General features: G+C 42.9%; 1 protein-coding gene across 1 annotated transcript in view; it reads right to left on the bottom strand.

The window, feature by feature from the left end:
* Nucleotides 1–14,395, bottom strand: part of ERC2 (ELKS/RAB6-interacting/CAST family member 2) — an 871,001-nt gene that overhangs the window by 466,806 nt on the left and 389,800 nt on the right. The window contains exons 9-11 of the mRNA XM_081105973.1: nt 10,324–10,461; nt 3,778–3,918; nt 99–239 (exon numbers count right to left, since the gene is read on the bottom strand). Coding sequence (XP_080962099.1) covers nt 99–239; nt 3,778–3,918; nt 10,324–10,461 — 420 coding nt within the window. The remainder of the gene's footprint in view (nt 1–98; nt 240–3,777; nt 3,919–10,323; nt 10,462–14,395) is intronic.

Below are 14,395 nucleotides of genomic sequence, written 5' to 3'. Positions count from 1 at the left end.
GACAGTGAAAGATAAGGGGTTTGTTTCTTGTCCTTTCCCATTTTATAAATTCATTACAAAATGAACATGTTTGTTTTTTTTCCTTCGGCCTCACTTACCTTTTTTAACTGTGCTTCCAGTTTGGTACATTCTTCTTTCTTTTGTTCGATGGCTATTTCTAGAGATTTTAATTTCGAGTCCCTTTTCAGCCCTGCTGAGGCTAGTGAAGATGCGTGCTCCTTGAGGTCAATTAAACTAGACTGAAAGAAAAAGAACACCAGTAAGGAAGGAAAACACTGGTATTTCTACCAGCGGTGCCTTCTATTTGAATACACTGATTCTATACATAGCAATAACGTGTGCATTAGGCCGAAAGAGTAAATATAGTCTTACTAACGTAACAATAGTCTGCTCTGGCCAGGAAATTAAAGTTGGCCAGCTTACAGAACCGAGCAGGATCTAATTGCAACAGAATCAAATGTGACCAAATGGTGTGGTCAGTAAAGGCATGTTTCATGTCTCCAAGTCCTGCTAATGATCTAAGTCCCGAGGTGGTCTTTACATGTCATGGCAAAACAGACACCCTGAACCTCCATTTACATTTATTGCTGTCAGGTCTTGCAGACTCTAAGACAAATAGGAAAGAAAATACGAGCTTTAGTGCTTTCCCACCCTCCCTCTCAGGGAAAATCACGTATAAAAGAAATACCCTATTAAGTTGTGATAAAATTCCATTTCTTTAACAGACAAATGGCCAATGGATTTTCAAACATCTTCTGTGTCATCAAAGATAAAGTTATATTAAAATGTAGAGTAGACTTTCTGTTCCAGTCCTCTGTAAATCCAGATTCAGCAGATAGAATGAATCTCTCCAACTCGGACACGGGGTCACCTAAATTGTTCCATCCATCATTCATACCCAGAAACTAAGGGCTTCCCTGTACAGTCTAAATTCTAAAAAAACTAAAAAAAGAAGTAGTTGCCTACATATATCACAGAACATAACATTGCTGGCTGGGAGGGCAATGTCCATCACTATATATGAAATCATTAGCAACATCTATCTAGGTGACTAAAACGTTCACATTTCTACACCCCTCTGCAACACATAGGGAGACACTAAGCATTCAATGCTCTCTCAGTAAATGATGCTGATACTTTAATTCTGGGCTGCTTCCCGGGTACTGGCATCACCTTGTTGATGAAAATACTACCACCATTACCCAGCCAGCAGCCCAGCTCCTCGTAACCATCTGAGGGGCAGGTTAGCCATTCTTATTCTTCAGGTCAGGAAACTGAAGCTCACATGAGCTACGTGTCTTTTCCAATGTCATCAGGCTATGAAAGGGAGATGCAGGTCTCAAACCCAGGTCTCCAACTCCAATAGCAATACTCTTTATCAGATCACTCCACCAGAAATAATAAAGGACCTTATACTCCACACATCCTGCCCTGGTGAGGACTGTTACCACCCCATCTCAATTATAAGCTCCCTGCTGACAACAATTACATGTTTTTTTCCAGATAACTTTTAAACTGCTGGGTGTAACAGCTTTGCGTGTCAACTTGGCTAGGCTGTCATCCCCAGTTCTTCAATCAGACACTGATCTGGGTTGTTGCTGTGAAGAGATTCTGTAGATGTGACTAACATCTACAGTCAGCTGACTCTAATAAAGGATATTATTCTCCATCATCTGGGTGGGCCTGATCCTCTCCGTTGAAAGGTCTGAAGAGCAGAACTGAGGCTTCCCTGAGACAGAGGGAATTGCACCTGTGGACCCCAGCGTCACCTACCCTCTGAGGGTCTCCAGTCTGCCCTTCCTGATGCATTTTGGACTTGTCTCTACATTTTAAAATGAGCCAGCCTCCCTAAGTATGTAAGCCAATTCCCTGCAATAAATTTCTTAATATGGTTAAATTTCTTAATACAGTTCTGTTTCCCTGGTGCAAGTTTGACTGACTCTCCCAGCCCGATGGCAGGCACATTATTATACAGGAACAATAAATGTTTGCTGAAATGCCTGTCTGAAATTCATACAGAGTAGGCACTGTTTACAAAATTATTTTCAGTTAAAACTTATGCTCCGCCATGTTATCAAGATCTCGTTTCAAATAGGGGTGTGTGGGTGTGTGGGTGTGTGAGTGTGTGAGTGTGTGTGTGTCTGTGTACGTGTGTGTATTTCAACTTGCAAACCCATAAAGAACACTTGCCCTTGGCGAAGAATGCTGCAAAGTTCTATGCTTCTGTCGCATATCAACTATAGTAGTTATAGATCCCCAGGTTGAATGATCAGGAAATAGAGTTGAAAGAGGATTTACATTGTTTATTTTCATATCAAAACTGGAATCTCCTCTCTAAAAAACTTAAATTTTCACTTTAAATTTTAGGGTGCATAAATTTTGCTTCTGCGTTTCTTCCAAACTCCTATTCCTCATCCATTCTTCCCTTCTTGGATTCCAAATTTAGACTGTACTTTGATTCATACAGAATTATCAGAACCCATTGGTTGAGGTAACAGTTTGCAGCTGGGAAATGGGCAACTCTGCAGTGAGGAAGCCCAGCAGAGAGAAAGGTCTGGAACAGCCCTGCAGGAGAGGGTGAAGGGACCATGAACAATAGCGCATGTCTCAGAGTTTTGGAGACTGAATAATGTGCATTACTGCTTCTCAAACCTCTCCCCCAAGCACCCGTAAGTAAACTGAAGAGTATTGGGTTGTAGCCCAAAGCATCCTCTCCATAACCCCCAACAAGAAGTTTCTTTAAAGTATATTGTTTTACTGTAAAAATGCAGGTGAGATCTGTTTTCTGTTTCCATGTTTGCGCCAACATAAAATTATTATTTTAAACTATTTACCATAATGTGAAAATGATGTCCCAGAAGAGCAGCCACATTTAACCTATACCTTTGTGTCCAGCCTAGTACCATATCTTTTAACCTGAGTATTGAGTGATCCATTTGAGAAGCATAGATGAATGTAAATCACCCAACCCAAGGTAAGCACACAAAAGGCCTTCAATAAAGTGGAACTGTTATTATTATTGAAGAGGCCCAGTGGACGCAATTCGTGCACATGGGGTGGGGGGTGGGGGGTTGTCTCTCAGCCCGGCCTGCATCCTCTCTGATCTGAGACACCTCGGGGGATGTCCGGCAGTCGGACATCCCTCTCACAATCAGGACCCCTGGCTCCTAACAGGTCACCTGCCTGTCTGCCCGATCACCCCTAACCACTCTTCCTACTGGCCTGCTCACCCCCAATTACCCCTGTCACCAGACTTCTTGCCCCCATCTGCCCTCCCCTGCCAGCCTCATGGCCCCCAACTGCCCTCCCTGGCCCGCCTGATGGCCCCCAACTGCCCTCCCCTGCCGGCCTCATGGCCCCCAATAGCCCTCCCAGCTGGCCTGATGCATCATAGAGTCACAACTACCCTCCCTGGCCGGTCTCCCAGAAGGTCTCCTGGTCTAATTAGCATATTAACCTTTTATTAGTATAGATGTTTTTGTTGTTCTCTCAAACAAAAATATCATGGGACAATGGCATCTAGGCCAAGACATCAAGAAGAATTTCAAGGAACTACACCACATGCAGCTAGTAGAGAAGGTCTGCATTGAGCATCACCGATGAAGAGAGTTACAGTATATATTTTCCTTTGAATTCAGACAGCTTTACAAAGAAGGGTAACTATGTTCCCCAAGCCTTCACAGAGGCCCTCAAATTTAGTCTTTAGTGTCTTGAGGCTGCCATGAATAGGATTTTATGAGAACTATCAACATGGTTCGTTTGTTTCTCCAGACTCACCTCTTTCTCAGTCAGTTCAGCTTGCAAAGCATTGACCTTGTCTTTAAGGTCTTTGTTCTCTTTTCGGAAAGATTCTATCTCTTCTAGTCTTTCCCGATCATCTCTTTCCCGCTGTTCTTTCAAGCGCTCAATAATTCTTTCCTGGGAGGCAATTGTAAAAAAAAAAAAAGTGAAAACCCATCAGTATATATGGCAAGACATGCTACCAAAAGAAATGAGGCAATAAATGTAAGCAATTCTCTACAAGAATCAATACACAAGATTAAAAACTGGGTGTGTGAAGAGAGGCATAACAGACAATCAATACAGCTTTTGGCTTGTTGATGAAAGTTAGCATCATAGAGTCACAAGGGATATTAATGTTCAAGCTCTGAGGCTGTTTTGGTTCATGGTGGTGCTTGGAAAATGTCAAGAGCAATTCCAGCAGAGAGAGGCTCAGGCACCAAGACGCCAAACCAGCCAAAGCCTTGCCGGCCCAAACCTCTCTGCTGGTCTTCCCATCTGATGGCAGAGAACTTTCCTTGGTTTCAGAAGATGCTTCTCTGACCAGAAAGTGGATTGAAGTGGGGCAGGACTTAGGACGGACTCAAGTGAAAACTTGAAACAAAATTAAGAATTAGCTGAATGTGTAAGTGATTTCCCAATGTGTTTGGAGATGTTCATTTACTTTCAGATTTTTTCAGTGGTTTATTGGCAATCAGTAGAGACTCCAAAACATTGCTTAAATTGGAGTAAAGTTCACATTGCAGCTTTCCTTTACTGAGAGCTTAGTATGTGTTAGGTACTATAACCTGCCTGCTTACCTAGTCCTCAGCACAACAGCGAGGTCTCAACCACGGCTACTAGGCACAGTGCAGAAATGAGGGAACCCAGGCACAGAAAGGTCAACTGACTCATCCAAGGTGGCTCAGCTCACAAACAGAAAGCCTAGGCTGACAGCCAGGGATCTCTTAGTCTTAGCTAAGCCCATGAAAACACACTGACAACAACATAAGCATGGAGCCATCCAAGGAGATCTGAGGACCTGTCTGCCCATGACTTTCATACTGAAATAAAAATGACATGCTGGCCGACAGGTGTGAATCAGTTGGTTGAGCATCATCCTATGCAACAAGAGGTCGCTGGTTTGATTCCCAGTCAGGTTACATGCCTAGGTTGCAGGATTAATTGCCGGTAGGGGGCATGCAGGAAGTAGCCAATAAATGTTTCCCTCTCCCTTCCTCTCTCTCTCTAAAATCAATAAAACATATTTTTAAAAAATACTACTCTGGTAGACAATGTCTCCCAAACTGAGCAACTTTACTGATATCAAAATAAGAAACTTTTTTTTAAGGAAAGTCCCACTTGAGAAAAGTTTGAGTTAGATTTCTAAAATTTGTTTCAAATTACCCAACACATATCTGAACTTCCTTTTTGAAAGCATCATTAAAAAATATTGGTGTGGCCCTGGCTGGTTTGGCTCAGTGGATAGAGCATCGGCCTGCAGACTGAAGGGTCCCAGGTTCCATTCTGGTCAAGGGCACATGCCAGGGTTGTGGGCTCAACCCCCAGTAGGGGGCATGCAGGAGGCAGCCGATCAATGATTCTCTTTCATCATTGATGTTTCTAACTCTCTTTCCCTCTCCCTTCCTCTCTAAAATCAATAAAAATATTTTTAAAAATATTGGTGTGGCAATGACACTTAAATATCCTGATATTATCTTTTATATTCTTGTAAGTACATAATACAAGACAATTCCTGATGCATAAGACAATGTAGACTAGTGTTTAATGCAGAAGGAAGTTAGTTGGAACACTGCATCTGTGATTTAAGATCCCCCAGGGAAGCAACTGTTCTACCTCAATGATAGTAATTTATGTATCTAATGCTTTCAAGGGGGGGGGGTGTGGGGGGGAAACTACCATTATTGTTTTACAATTACTTAAAAATACTTTAAAATAAAGTATATTATTACAATAGTGGGGGTGGAAATAGAACAAATGAGTCATTAATAGCCTATATTTGTTTCTTCTTGATTCCAGTGACAGTCCTATTTTACTCTGTCTGTGACACTGGGAAGTGGATGATTATGTGATCTCCAAAGAAGGAAATGTCCTCAGTGTATGGGGAGTCTCTCAAGGGCTTTTAACAATTTCAGCAGCCGAGCCCTTGCTGCCTTTTGCCTACAATTAATGCAAATGCCTTCGAGCAGGTCACCTAGCCACCAGGCCCTCTCCATCTCATCACATCCACCACATGGCTGTTGGAGTGACATTTTTAAAGCCCCAAACTGACGGTGTCACCTCACTATTTGGAAACCTTCCCAAGAATCACTCTGGCCTGGTCATGTGGCATTTTTTCCCACTCAGCACCCTTCACGTGGCTTCCAGCATGCCCGTCCTCCCGGGCCAGCTTCTCAAAGGGCAGTGCTCACATCCAAAGGGCTGGGCAAACTGTCTGGCCTACACCAGGCAATTAAAAAGCCTGATGGAAGAAGTAAGGACTCAAATGAGGGATCATCTTGTCTTCAAAGGAAGGGAAATAAAATGAAGTATGTATGTTAACATCCGGAAGGTGTCCGAGTCATTTGGAGAGCAGGTTGATTTGCTCTAAGCACTTGTACTATTGACTGGGCATTGATGACAAAAAAAATCAGCAAGCAGTATAACGTTTTTAAGTGTTATTGATGATTCAATACTCCAAAATATTTCTCCGTCAATCACAAAACTAATTTAACTGTCAGCCGCACAGGGCCAGATGTCAAAAACATGTGTTAAAAAGCCCTAATATGCCATGATCTACTTGATTAACAGCTAACTTGTAGAAATTCCAACAATGTGTTCTTGTTTTAGTCTTATTTGCATTGGCAAGTGTTCCTGGTGCACTCCTCTGGCTCTGCACGGTCTAATCTATTTGCGCTTTATCACTGGGTGGAACTGAACTGCAGTGGCCTCCGGCCCTGCTATCTGCTTTTCTCCGCTGCTTATCTACCATGTGGCCACAGCAAGGCTTGGGAGACCACTTTACAAACACCAGGGGTTCTGTCTGCTGAGCTTCTGTGTGTCAATCCTCGGACTAAGTCATACTCAATCTTAACTTGCTAAGTGGCATTATTTTTTTCACGCTCCGAATGTTTGAGTAAGTTCCTAGAAATGAAAAGGAGTCACACACTCCCTGGGATGTAATAATCCAGGCGGAATGGTGAATAATGCCTACCGGGTTCTATTCAATGGCCAAAAGACAGCGCATAACTCAATGTCCTTATGACTCTATAATTTTTAATTAATCCTTTTATTTTTTGCACTGTGTCGCGTTCCAGAGGATCTATTCAATTCTGTGTGGATAAAATTAGAACTCATGAGGGAAAGGCCATTAAGGACATGTTAGGATCCTAAGGCCACTCAGCTCACAAGTGATGAAATAGGACTTAATCTCAACCATTCTGATATTTCTGCTTTTGATGTCAAAAGTCCTATTTCATCACCTGTGAGCTGAGTGGCCTGACGATCCTAACATGGGGTAGGCAATAAAGTCCCAACCATGGGCCAGCTGAGAATCTAAGGGACTTCCTGGAGTGCTGGCTCAGGAGTTAGCTTGTGCCACGGTTGATTAATGATATCTGCCCAGGGCTCAGAAATGGCCAATGATGCTGCACATGCACCAAATTCTTAATTTCTGGTTCAAGTCATTTTCCCTCACTGAGCCCTCTGCCCATCTTACAATGGAAGAACATAGATTTAGTGTTTCTCAAAGTGTGGTTACTGACCATGTGCATCAGAATCACTGTGTGTGCTTGTTAAAAATCGCCAGTTCCCGGCCCCACAGCTGAGCAATTAAATCAGAATCGCCAGGAAATGGAACCCTGGAAACTATTATTTTAAGAAGCTCCTAACTGGTAAGATTATTTGGATGCATACCGAAGTTTGACACCCATTGGGATAAATACTTAAATCTACTATTCTTTGCCCCATTATAGAGGACCTTACCATTTCCTAGTCAGTATTTTTGTCTGTGCTTTTCAAATATGCTAGCATTGTGGTTGTGGCACCATTTGAAAATTCCCTTCAAATAAATCTCTCTGTTTGCTTTTATTCTTCATTACTGTGAAAGGCAAAAGAGTCAATGCAAATAGGGTTTGCAAGCTAACAGCTCACAGGTCAAAGCTAGCCCACAGAGCTATTTGGTTTGGCTTGAGCATTGTAATTTTTAAAAATCTGAACGTGAATGCTATGAGACAGGTCAAGGACTCTCCAGCTCACCACAGTTACCAACAGTCCCTACTGTATCACACCAAACCCACTTCCCTCATTTTTGTTCCCTGCCAGGCCCTCTGAGACATCTGAGCTCTCAACTCCTCATCTATGGTGCAATTCAGCTTTCATGTGCCTGAGACTGAGGCCCAGCAAACTGAACAATTACGGTTCAGGCAGTTCCCCAAAGGGACCGGAACTTAGTGATCAGCTCATTTAGACGTGCATTTTGAAAATACAGTACTAGCAGACACAGAAGAAGGTAGCCCCTCTTGGTGCTATTATCAGGTAGTGGAGGCAGTTTGAGGGGCCAGACTCCCACAGACCTCAGCTTCCTTCCCAGTCATCCCCTCGGCCTCAAAGGAAGTGCTTAAGGAAGGGAGTAGTTTCAGATTTGGGAATTCTTTGGGATTTAAACTAGAATAAATCAAATCTTAATAGGGCCGGGGGAAAAAAAATGATAAAATCCTGCCAAGAATTCATGACATGGAAAATTATATGGAATATGTTTACTTCTGTAAATTTGGAGAAAGAAAACAAGTAGACTGACATCCTATCGCTCAAAAACTGCAAAAGGGAGACATAATCACTAATAGCTTTGAACCAGCATTCCCTCATTCAGATTTTACAAGCAAAACTACTACAGAGAGCTTTGGCAATACAATCTCAAAGCTAGAAATAGAAGAATATCTTTCCCTGAAAAACCATTATATTTACTCTTCTTAAAAGTCTTCAGATAAAATCTCCTATCTTATAACTTAACCTAAAGTTATTATCTTATCATTTTAATAAGGAACATGAAACCTATCTAGCCATAGACTCTAACTACGTTTTTTAGCCCCTGTATTTCTAACATAGATCAGTGGCTCTCAGAATAATGAACATAAAGATGACCTAAGTGCTGACTAAAGTGCAGACTCCCAGGCCCTACTCGAGGTTCCGATTCAGTCGGCATAGGTGGTGCCTAATAACTTAGATTTTCAACATGCACCTCCTGGTAATTCTGAAGTAGAAGTCAAAGAAGACTTCTTTAAGATACACTGGTTTACAGAACCTGGGGCCATTTAATCAAATTTCCCCATCCCACAAATGGGAAATTTGAGGACCTGGGAGAGAGAGTTACTTGACCTCTGCAATTCCATATATTTACTTATTAATTTATTGTCTGTCTCTCCTTCACCCTCATTAGAATCTAACCTCCAGGACAGCCAGGATTTTCACCCATATTCTCTTCAGCAACTCCATTGCCCACAGCAATGCCTGTCATCTGGCGGGACCTCACTCAATCCCACGCCGCTGAGCACTCCCCCGTGCACATATTATTATGCTAGGCAGGGGGAAGGCGAGCTCACCACACATAAATAACACCCAAATATGGGTGCACTTCTTGGGCTTGGAGTCTAGCAGAGAAGACCGATTCATCACACAGACATAGATAAAAGCACAATTAAGATTGTGGCATGAGCTCTGGTAAGTTCACGCTATTCATGAGAACACAGTGAAGGGTTTTACCAAGGAAGCTTCCCTGAGAAAGTAAGTAGTAAAATAGTAACAACAACAGCTGTAATGTATTAGCCCTATCGTTCTAAACAAGAGCGGAGAAAGAAACTGAGGAAGTGAAAGGTGAAGTAACTTGTCCAAAGTATAAATGGCACACCTAGGATTTGAAGCCAGGCAGTCTGACTCCAATGTCCACATTGTTAACTACCATATGATATAGCTCCTCGGGAAACTGAGCTTTCAGAAGAAAAGGAATCAAGTCTGCAGAGACTAAAGAACATGCTAGGATCAGTGACAGCCTGTGCAAAGGGTCTGAGGCAGGAGGGAGCATGGTACACTTGAAAATCGAGAAGGCCAGTATAGCTAACACACAGGAAAAAAGGGAGGAGAGATAGGGGGTGAGGCTGGAAAGGGCGGAAAGGAGGAAGAGAGAAAAGAATGAAGGAAGTGGGGGATAATAATAGGGAGAAAGGGAAAGGGAGAGGAAGAGAAAGGAGTAAGACAGACAGTTAAGAGCCAGATCAGACGGAGGGATGGACCCTATGGACCAGGTGAAGGGTTTTACTTTTTATCATCCAAGAACAAGGACAAGCAGGGCCAAAGGTGAGGTGCTCAGGTTTGCATTTCCAAAAGACACCCTTGGCTTCAGTGAGCCAAGTCTACTGACGAGGGCTAGCATGGGAGTGGGCAGCCCAGCAGGGCCTGGGGGCAGTGTGAGTGCGTGGAGAAAAGAGGGTACATTTAAATGCATTTGCAACATCTCCTCCCAACCACATTTCCCTGAATCCTGATACCCATGGTTTAGTCCAAGCTCACCTTCTCTGACAAGGCCTCCTCGAGTGTCGCCAGGGCAGTGTCGGTGTTACTGGAATCTGTCTGCAAGGACTTCACTCTGTCCTTCAGATTGGTCAGTTGCTTGTCTTTATCCCTAAGTTGTTCTTGCAAGTTTTCAATCTGAAAATAAAGATCACCATATTTAATGCATGTGTTATTACACATCCAGGGCCAAGAATCCTGAAGTGAACTTGTTTAAAAAAAAATAGATTTGAGATCACGGAAATTGACCGCATTATGAGGTTACACTCTGACTTAGAATGAATGCTGTTAGGATGAGGCCTATCTTCTCCTGCATAATTCAAGCTTGCATTTAAAGCGTGATAACGATGAGCAGAATACCAGCCTCCATACAAATGCAAGCCCTCCAGACATGTAAGCACTATTATTTCTATCTGTTTCTACCCCCTCCACCAGCCCGTTAAGTCTCCCATCCAGAGACCTCACTGTGGCGCAGAGAATCAGAGAAACACACATACAGGATTTATTCACTCAGTGAACAGAACGGGTACCCAGTCTGCACCAAGCAGCGTATCAGTGTATAGCAGAACCCATGTAGTCATTCACTCACTCCTGTATTCAGTATTAAACCTTGTGATATGCCAAATGTTGTCAAGTGGCTGTTTCAAAGAAACCACATGAAAAGCCAAGTAGGTTATCACCAGTAGACTGTTAATGGGAAGAACTTGTGATATAAATCAAATGTAACAAGTACTAAACACTCCATTTGGCAACTAAGTCATGTGCTGGCAACCTACCAGGCACTTTCATCCACTATCTGCAGCCTGAAATAAACACACCGAATACCGACTATAACGCCTGCCCAGGAGCGGCAGCCAGGACCTTGCAGCGGGCATTGGGAACATTATCATTCATGTTTTTATTCTCTGCTTTCAAACCACGTATTTCTTATCTAAGGATTAAAAAAAAAAGCTGCACTGTACAAACAATTTATTCGTATTAAGGGTTTTAAAATGACAAGGAAAAATAGCAGTACAACTGTAAGATAAGTCCATTCAAAATATTTGTATTCTGCACCCAGGCTTTCTCGGGAAATCATTCCAAAGGCATGTTTCACAATGTGTGACTCAAACAAATTTTTGGATTACTTGATCCATTTAGCACGAATCTGGAATGGCACTACACATAATGACCGTCGTAGCAGCAATAAGGGGGCGGAGAGGGTGACAGTGGAGATGGCAGCAGTAGCAGCGTCAAAATAGTGCTGAGAACAAAGACAGTGATGCTGCTGACCCTCAACCTGCAGGGTGAGACCTGGCGAACTTTTCCAATGGTTACAAGGGTAGTGGGCGAGCAGAGATGGACTTTGTCTCCTTCCATTCTCCCTTCCCTCCTTCCTACCTTCCTTTCTCCCTTCTTGCCAACTTTTCTTCTTTTTTTTCCAGTTGCCAATGTATCTTTAGTCAGACATGCTTTCTGCCTTGAGACACATATCCTGGAAACTCAGGTTATAGATCAAATAATTAAGCTTCTCCTTCATCAGAATGCGATGTGTTCCTACCCAGCCACCACTGTGAGAATTCACTGTCCCTCCATGGAAAACAGGAAAAAGGCATAATCATCTGCAGTCAGAACAGAGGCTTCCTCCATTCCAGACAAGGGCTCAAAGTTATACATCATAAGCACATGTCTGCATGAGCAGGAGTATGGACGGTTACATGTCAAACTGATGGTTGTTATGTAGAAGAAGCCAGCAACCGAGAGGCCTGACTCTTCACACAGTGCATGTTATTGTTTGGAGTACACCCCCCCCACACACACACAGACACATTTGTGTAAATATGCATGTGCAAACCCATGGTGGTTCTGAGCAAACCGATTAGACACACCTTGTCCAACCTGGAAGACAGTGCCCCGGACAGGGGGGAGAGGACCTTTTCTCAGGGCATCAGCCCTGGGACAGTGGTAGGCACAGATTGCAAGGGGCTTTGAGCACTGGAAGTACAGGCTAATAGAGTCTAGCTGTGAGCCTCTGTGGGAACCCTGGGGCTTCCCCTATGTTACCAGAAAAACAAAGGAGGTTGAGGGTTAGAGGTCCTACCAGTATGCAGGTGGGAGGTAAGAGTTGAAGAAATGTGGGCTGGTGAGACCTGGGACATACAACTGACATATCTATTTATCTCACACTTAAGAACCCACAGAAGAGCTGATGTTATCGCAGGCCATACTGAGTAACAGATGCGGAATTTGTAGAGCAAGGGATGCACCACTATAAGCAATGATGCACAAAGGCTTTAAGAATGATCTTAATAGAGAAGCACACGGTGCAGAACAGTGTGGAAAATACCGTCTCTGTGTAAAAAAATAATAATAAATTTTTAAGTACACACAGTTATGTAGCTACAGGAATTAAGACATTTTCTGGGGGTGGGGAACACAAGAAATATTACAGTGCTTAACTTTGGGGAAAAGGATCTAGGGTACAGAGGTAGAAGGAAGCTTCTGTTTCTCATTGTTGTGCACCTCTGTGGTTTTCGGCTTGAATTTTCTAACCATGTGGGTTTTATTAATTTTTGATGCCAACTGAGATTATCTGACTGGTGAGATTATGGGTTATCTTTAGTTAATATTTGTATATAAAAATAACATTATATACAAAAGTAAATAATAAATAATTATATAAATAACAAATGCCTACTTAAAATTAAATTGTCCAAGTTACTAACAATTACAGATAGTTGATACATTTAAGACATGCAAATATTTAAAATCACCTTTGTGTACAAATGCCACTAAATGGAAACAGTAGAATGCATAGGGGGAGGGGGGAAGCAGAATGTAAAATAACATGTTTGTTAAAAAAAAAAAAGTTTTTGCATAGAAAAAAAATACCTATATAAAAGAAACTCACTAAAATGCTATTTTCTGGTAATGGTGTGACTAATGAAATCACTGTTCTTCTTTTTTTTTTTTTTTTAAAAAAATATATTTTATTGATTTTTCACAGAGAGGAAGGGAGAGAGATAGAGAGTCAGAAACATCGATGAGAGAAACATCGACCAGCTGCCTCCTGCACATCCCCCACTGGGGATATGCCCGCAACCCAGGTACATGCCCCCGACCGGAATCGAACCCGGGACCTTTCAGTCCGCAGGCCGACGCTCTATCCACTGAGCCAAACCGGTCTCGGCCACTGTTCTTCTTTATACTTTCCTACATCTGCCCTGAACATAGTGAACAGGAGGCTGGGAAGCCAGGGTGAGGGAAAAAAGCCCAGAACGATGCCCAACGTTTTGATGCAAATGCTAATGTACACACTGTTGCCTCAGCTGCTGAATACCAGACACTGAGCACAAACCCAGCTGTCACTGACCACTGGACACCACCACGAGCCTTGCAGTCATGCAGCCTCTGGCCCAGACCTTGCAATCCCTGCAGCAGAGCGTCCCTCACACACCCAACCTCCCAGCGACTCTGGGGCAGATACACGTAAGGAACAGAATGAAGGTAAGGCACAGAGCCCACCTGCAAAGGAATCTGAGAAGCCACGTGTAGCCATTTTCAAGTCCAGCATGAGAGCCTCTTCATAAGCTCAGGGGAAAATGAGAGCATGGAGAGCCAAAAAAGACCCATATCCACAACAGCAGGGGAGCGCCCTGGTGTTAGCTCCTGAACCTGCAAACTATACCACCCTGGAGGAATTACCATATTTTTCCATGTATAAGACAACCCCCACTTTTCCAACCCAAAATTAAGAAATCAATATTTAAAACATTTTGCTGGTTTTCCTCTTAAGGCCTTCTTCTCCTTAGGCATCTTAGGGGGTTGTTCTTCCTGTTTTCTCCACTGTCTGATCACACACTCAGTGGGAGGAGATCCAAACTGTCTCTCTGCTGCTCTATTTCCATGTTCTTTTGCATAGCTGATTACATTCAGTTTGAATTTGCAGAGTAAGACAATCGCTTACCGGTATTTATCTTTTAATTTTTGACATCTTTATGGGCTCAGAATGCTCCAGTCCCTGTTGCATCTGCGCACTCTCCACCTCCACCTCCAATTACGGCATTAGCTGATGTCAGTAACAATAAGGCTC

The sequence above is a fragment of the Myotis nattereri genome (assembly GCF_964212035.1).
Source record: "Myotis nattereri genome assembly, chromosome: 14".
Taxonomy (NCBI): Eukaryota; Metazoa; Chordata; class Mammalia; order Chiroptera; family Vespertilionidae; genus Myotis; species Myotis nattereri.
The sequence above is the reverse complement of the archived record's forward strand: the minus strand, read 5'-3'. Positions and strand labels throughout refer to the sequence as shown.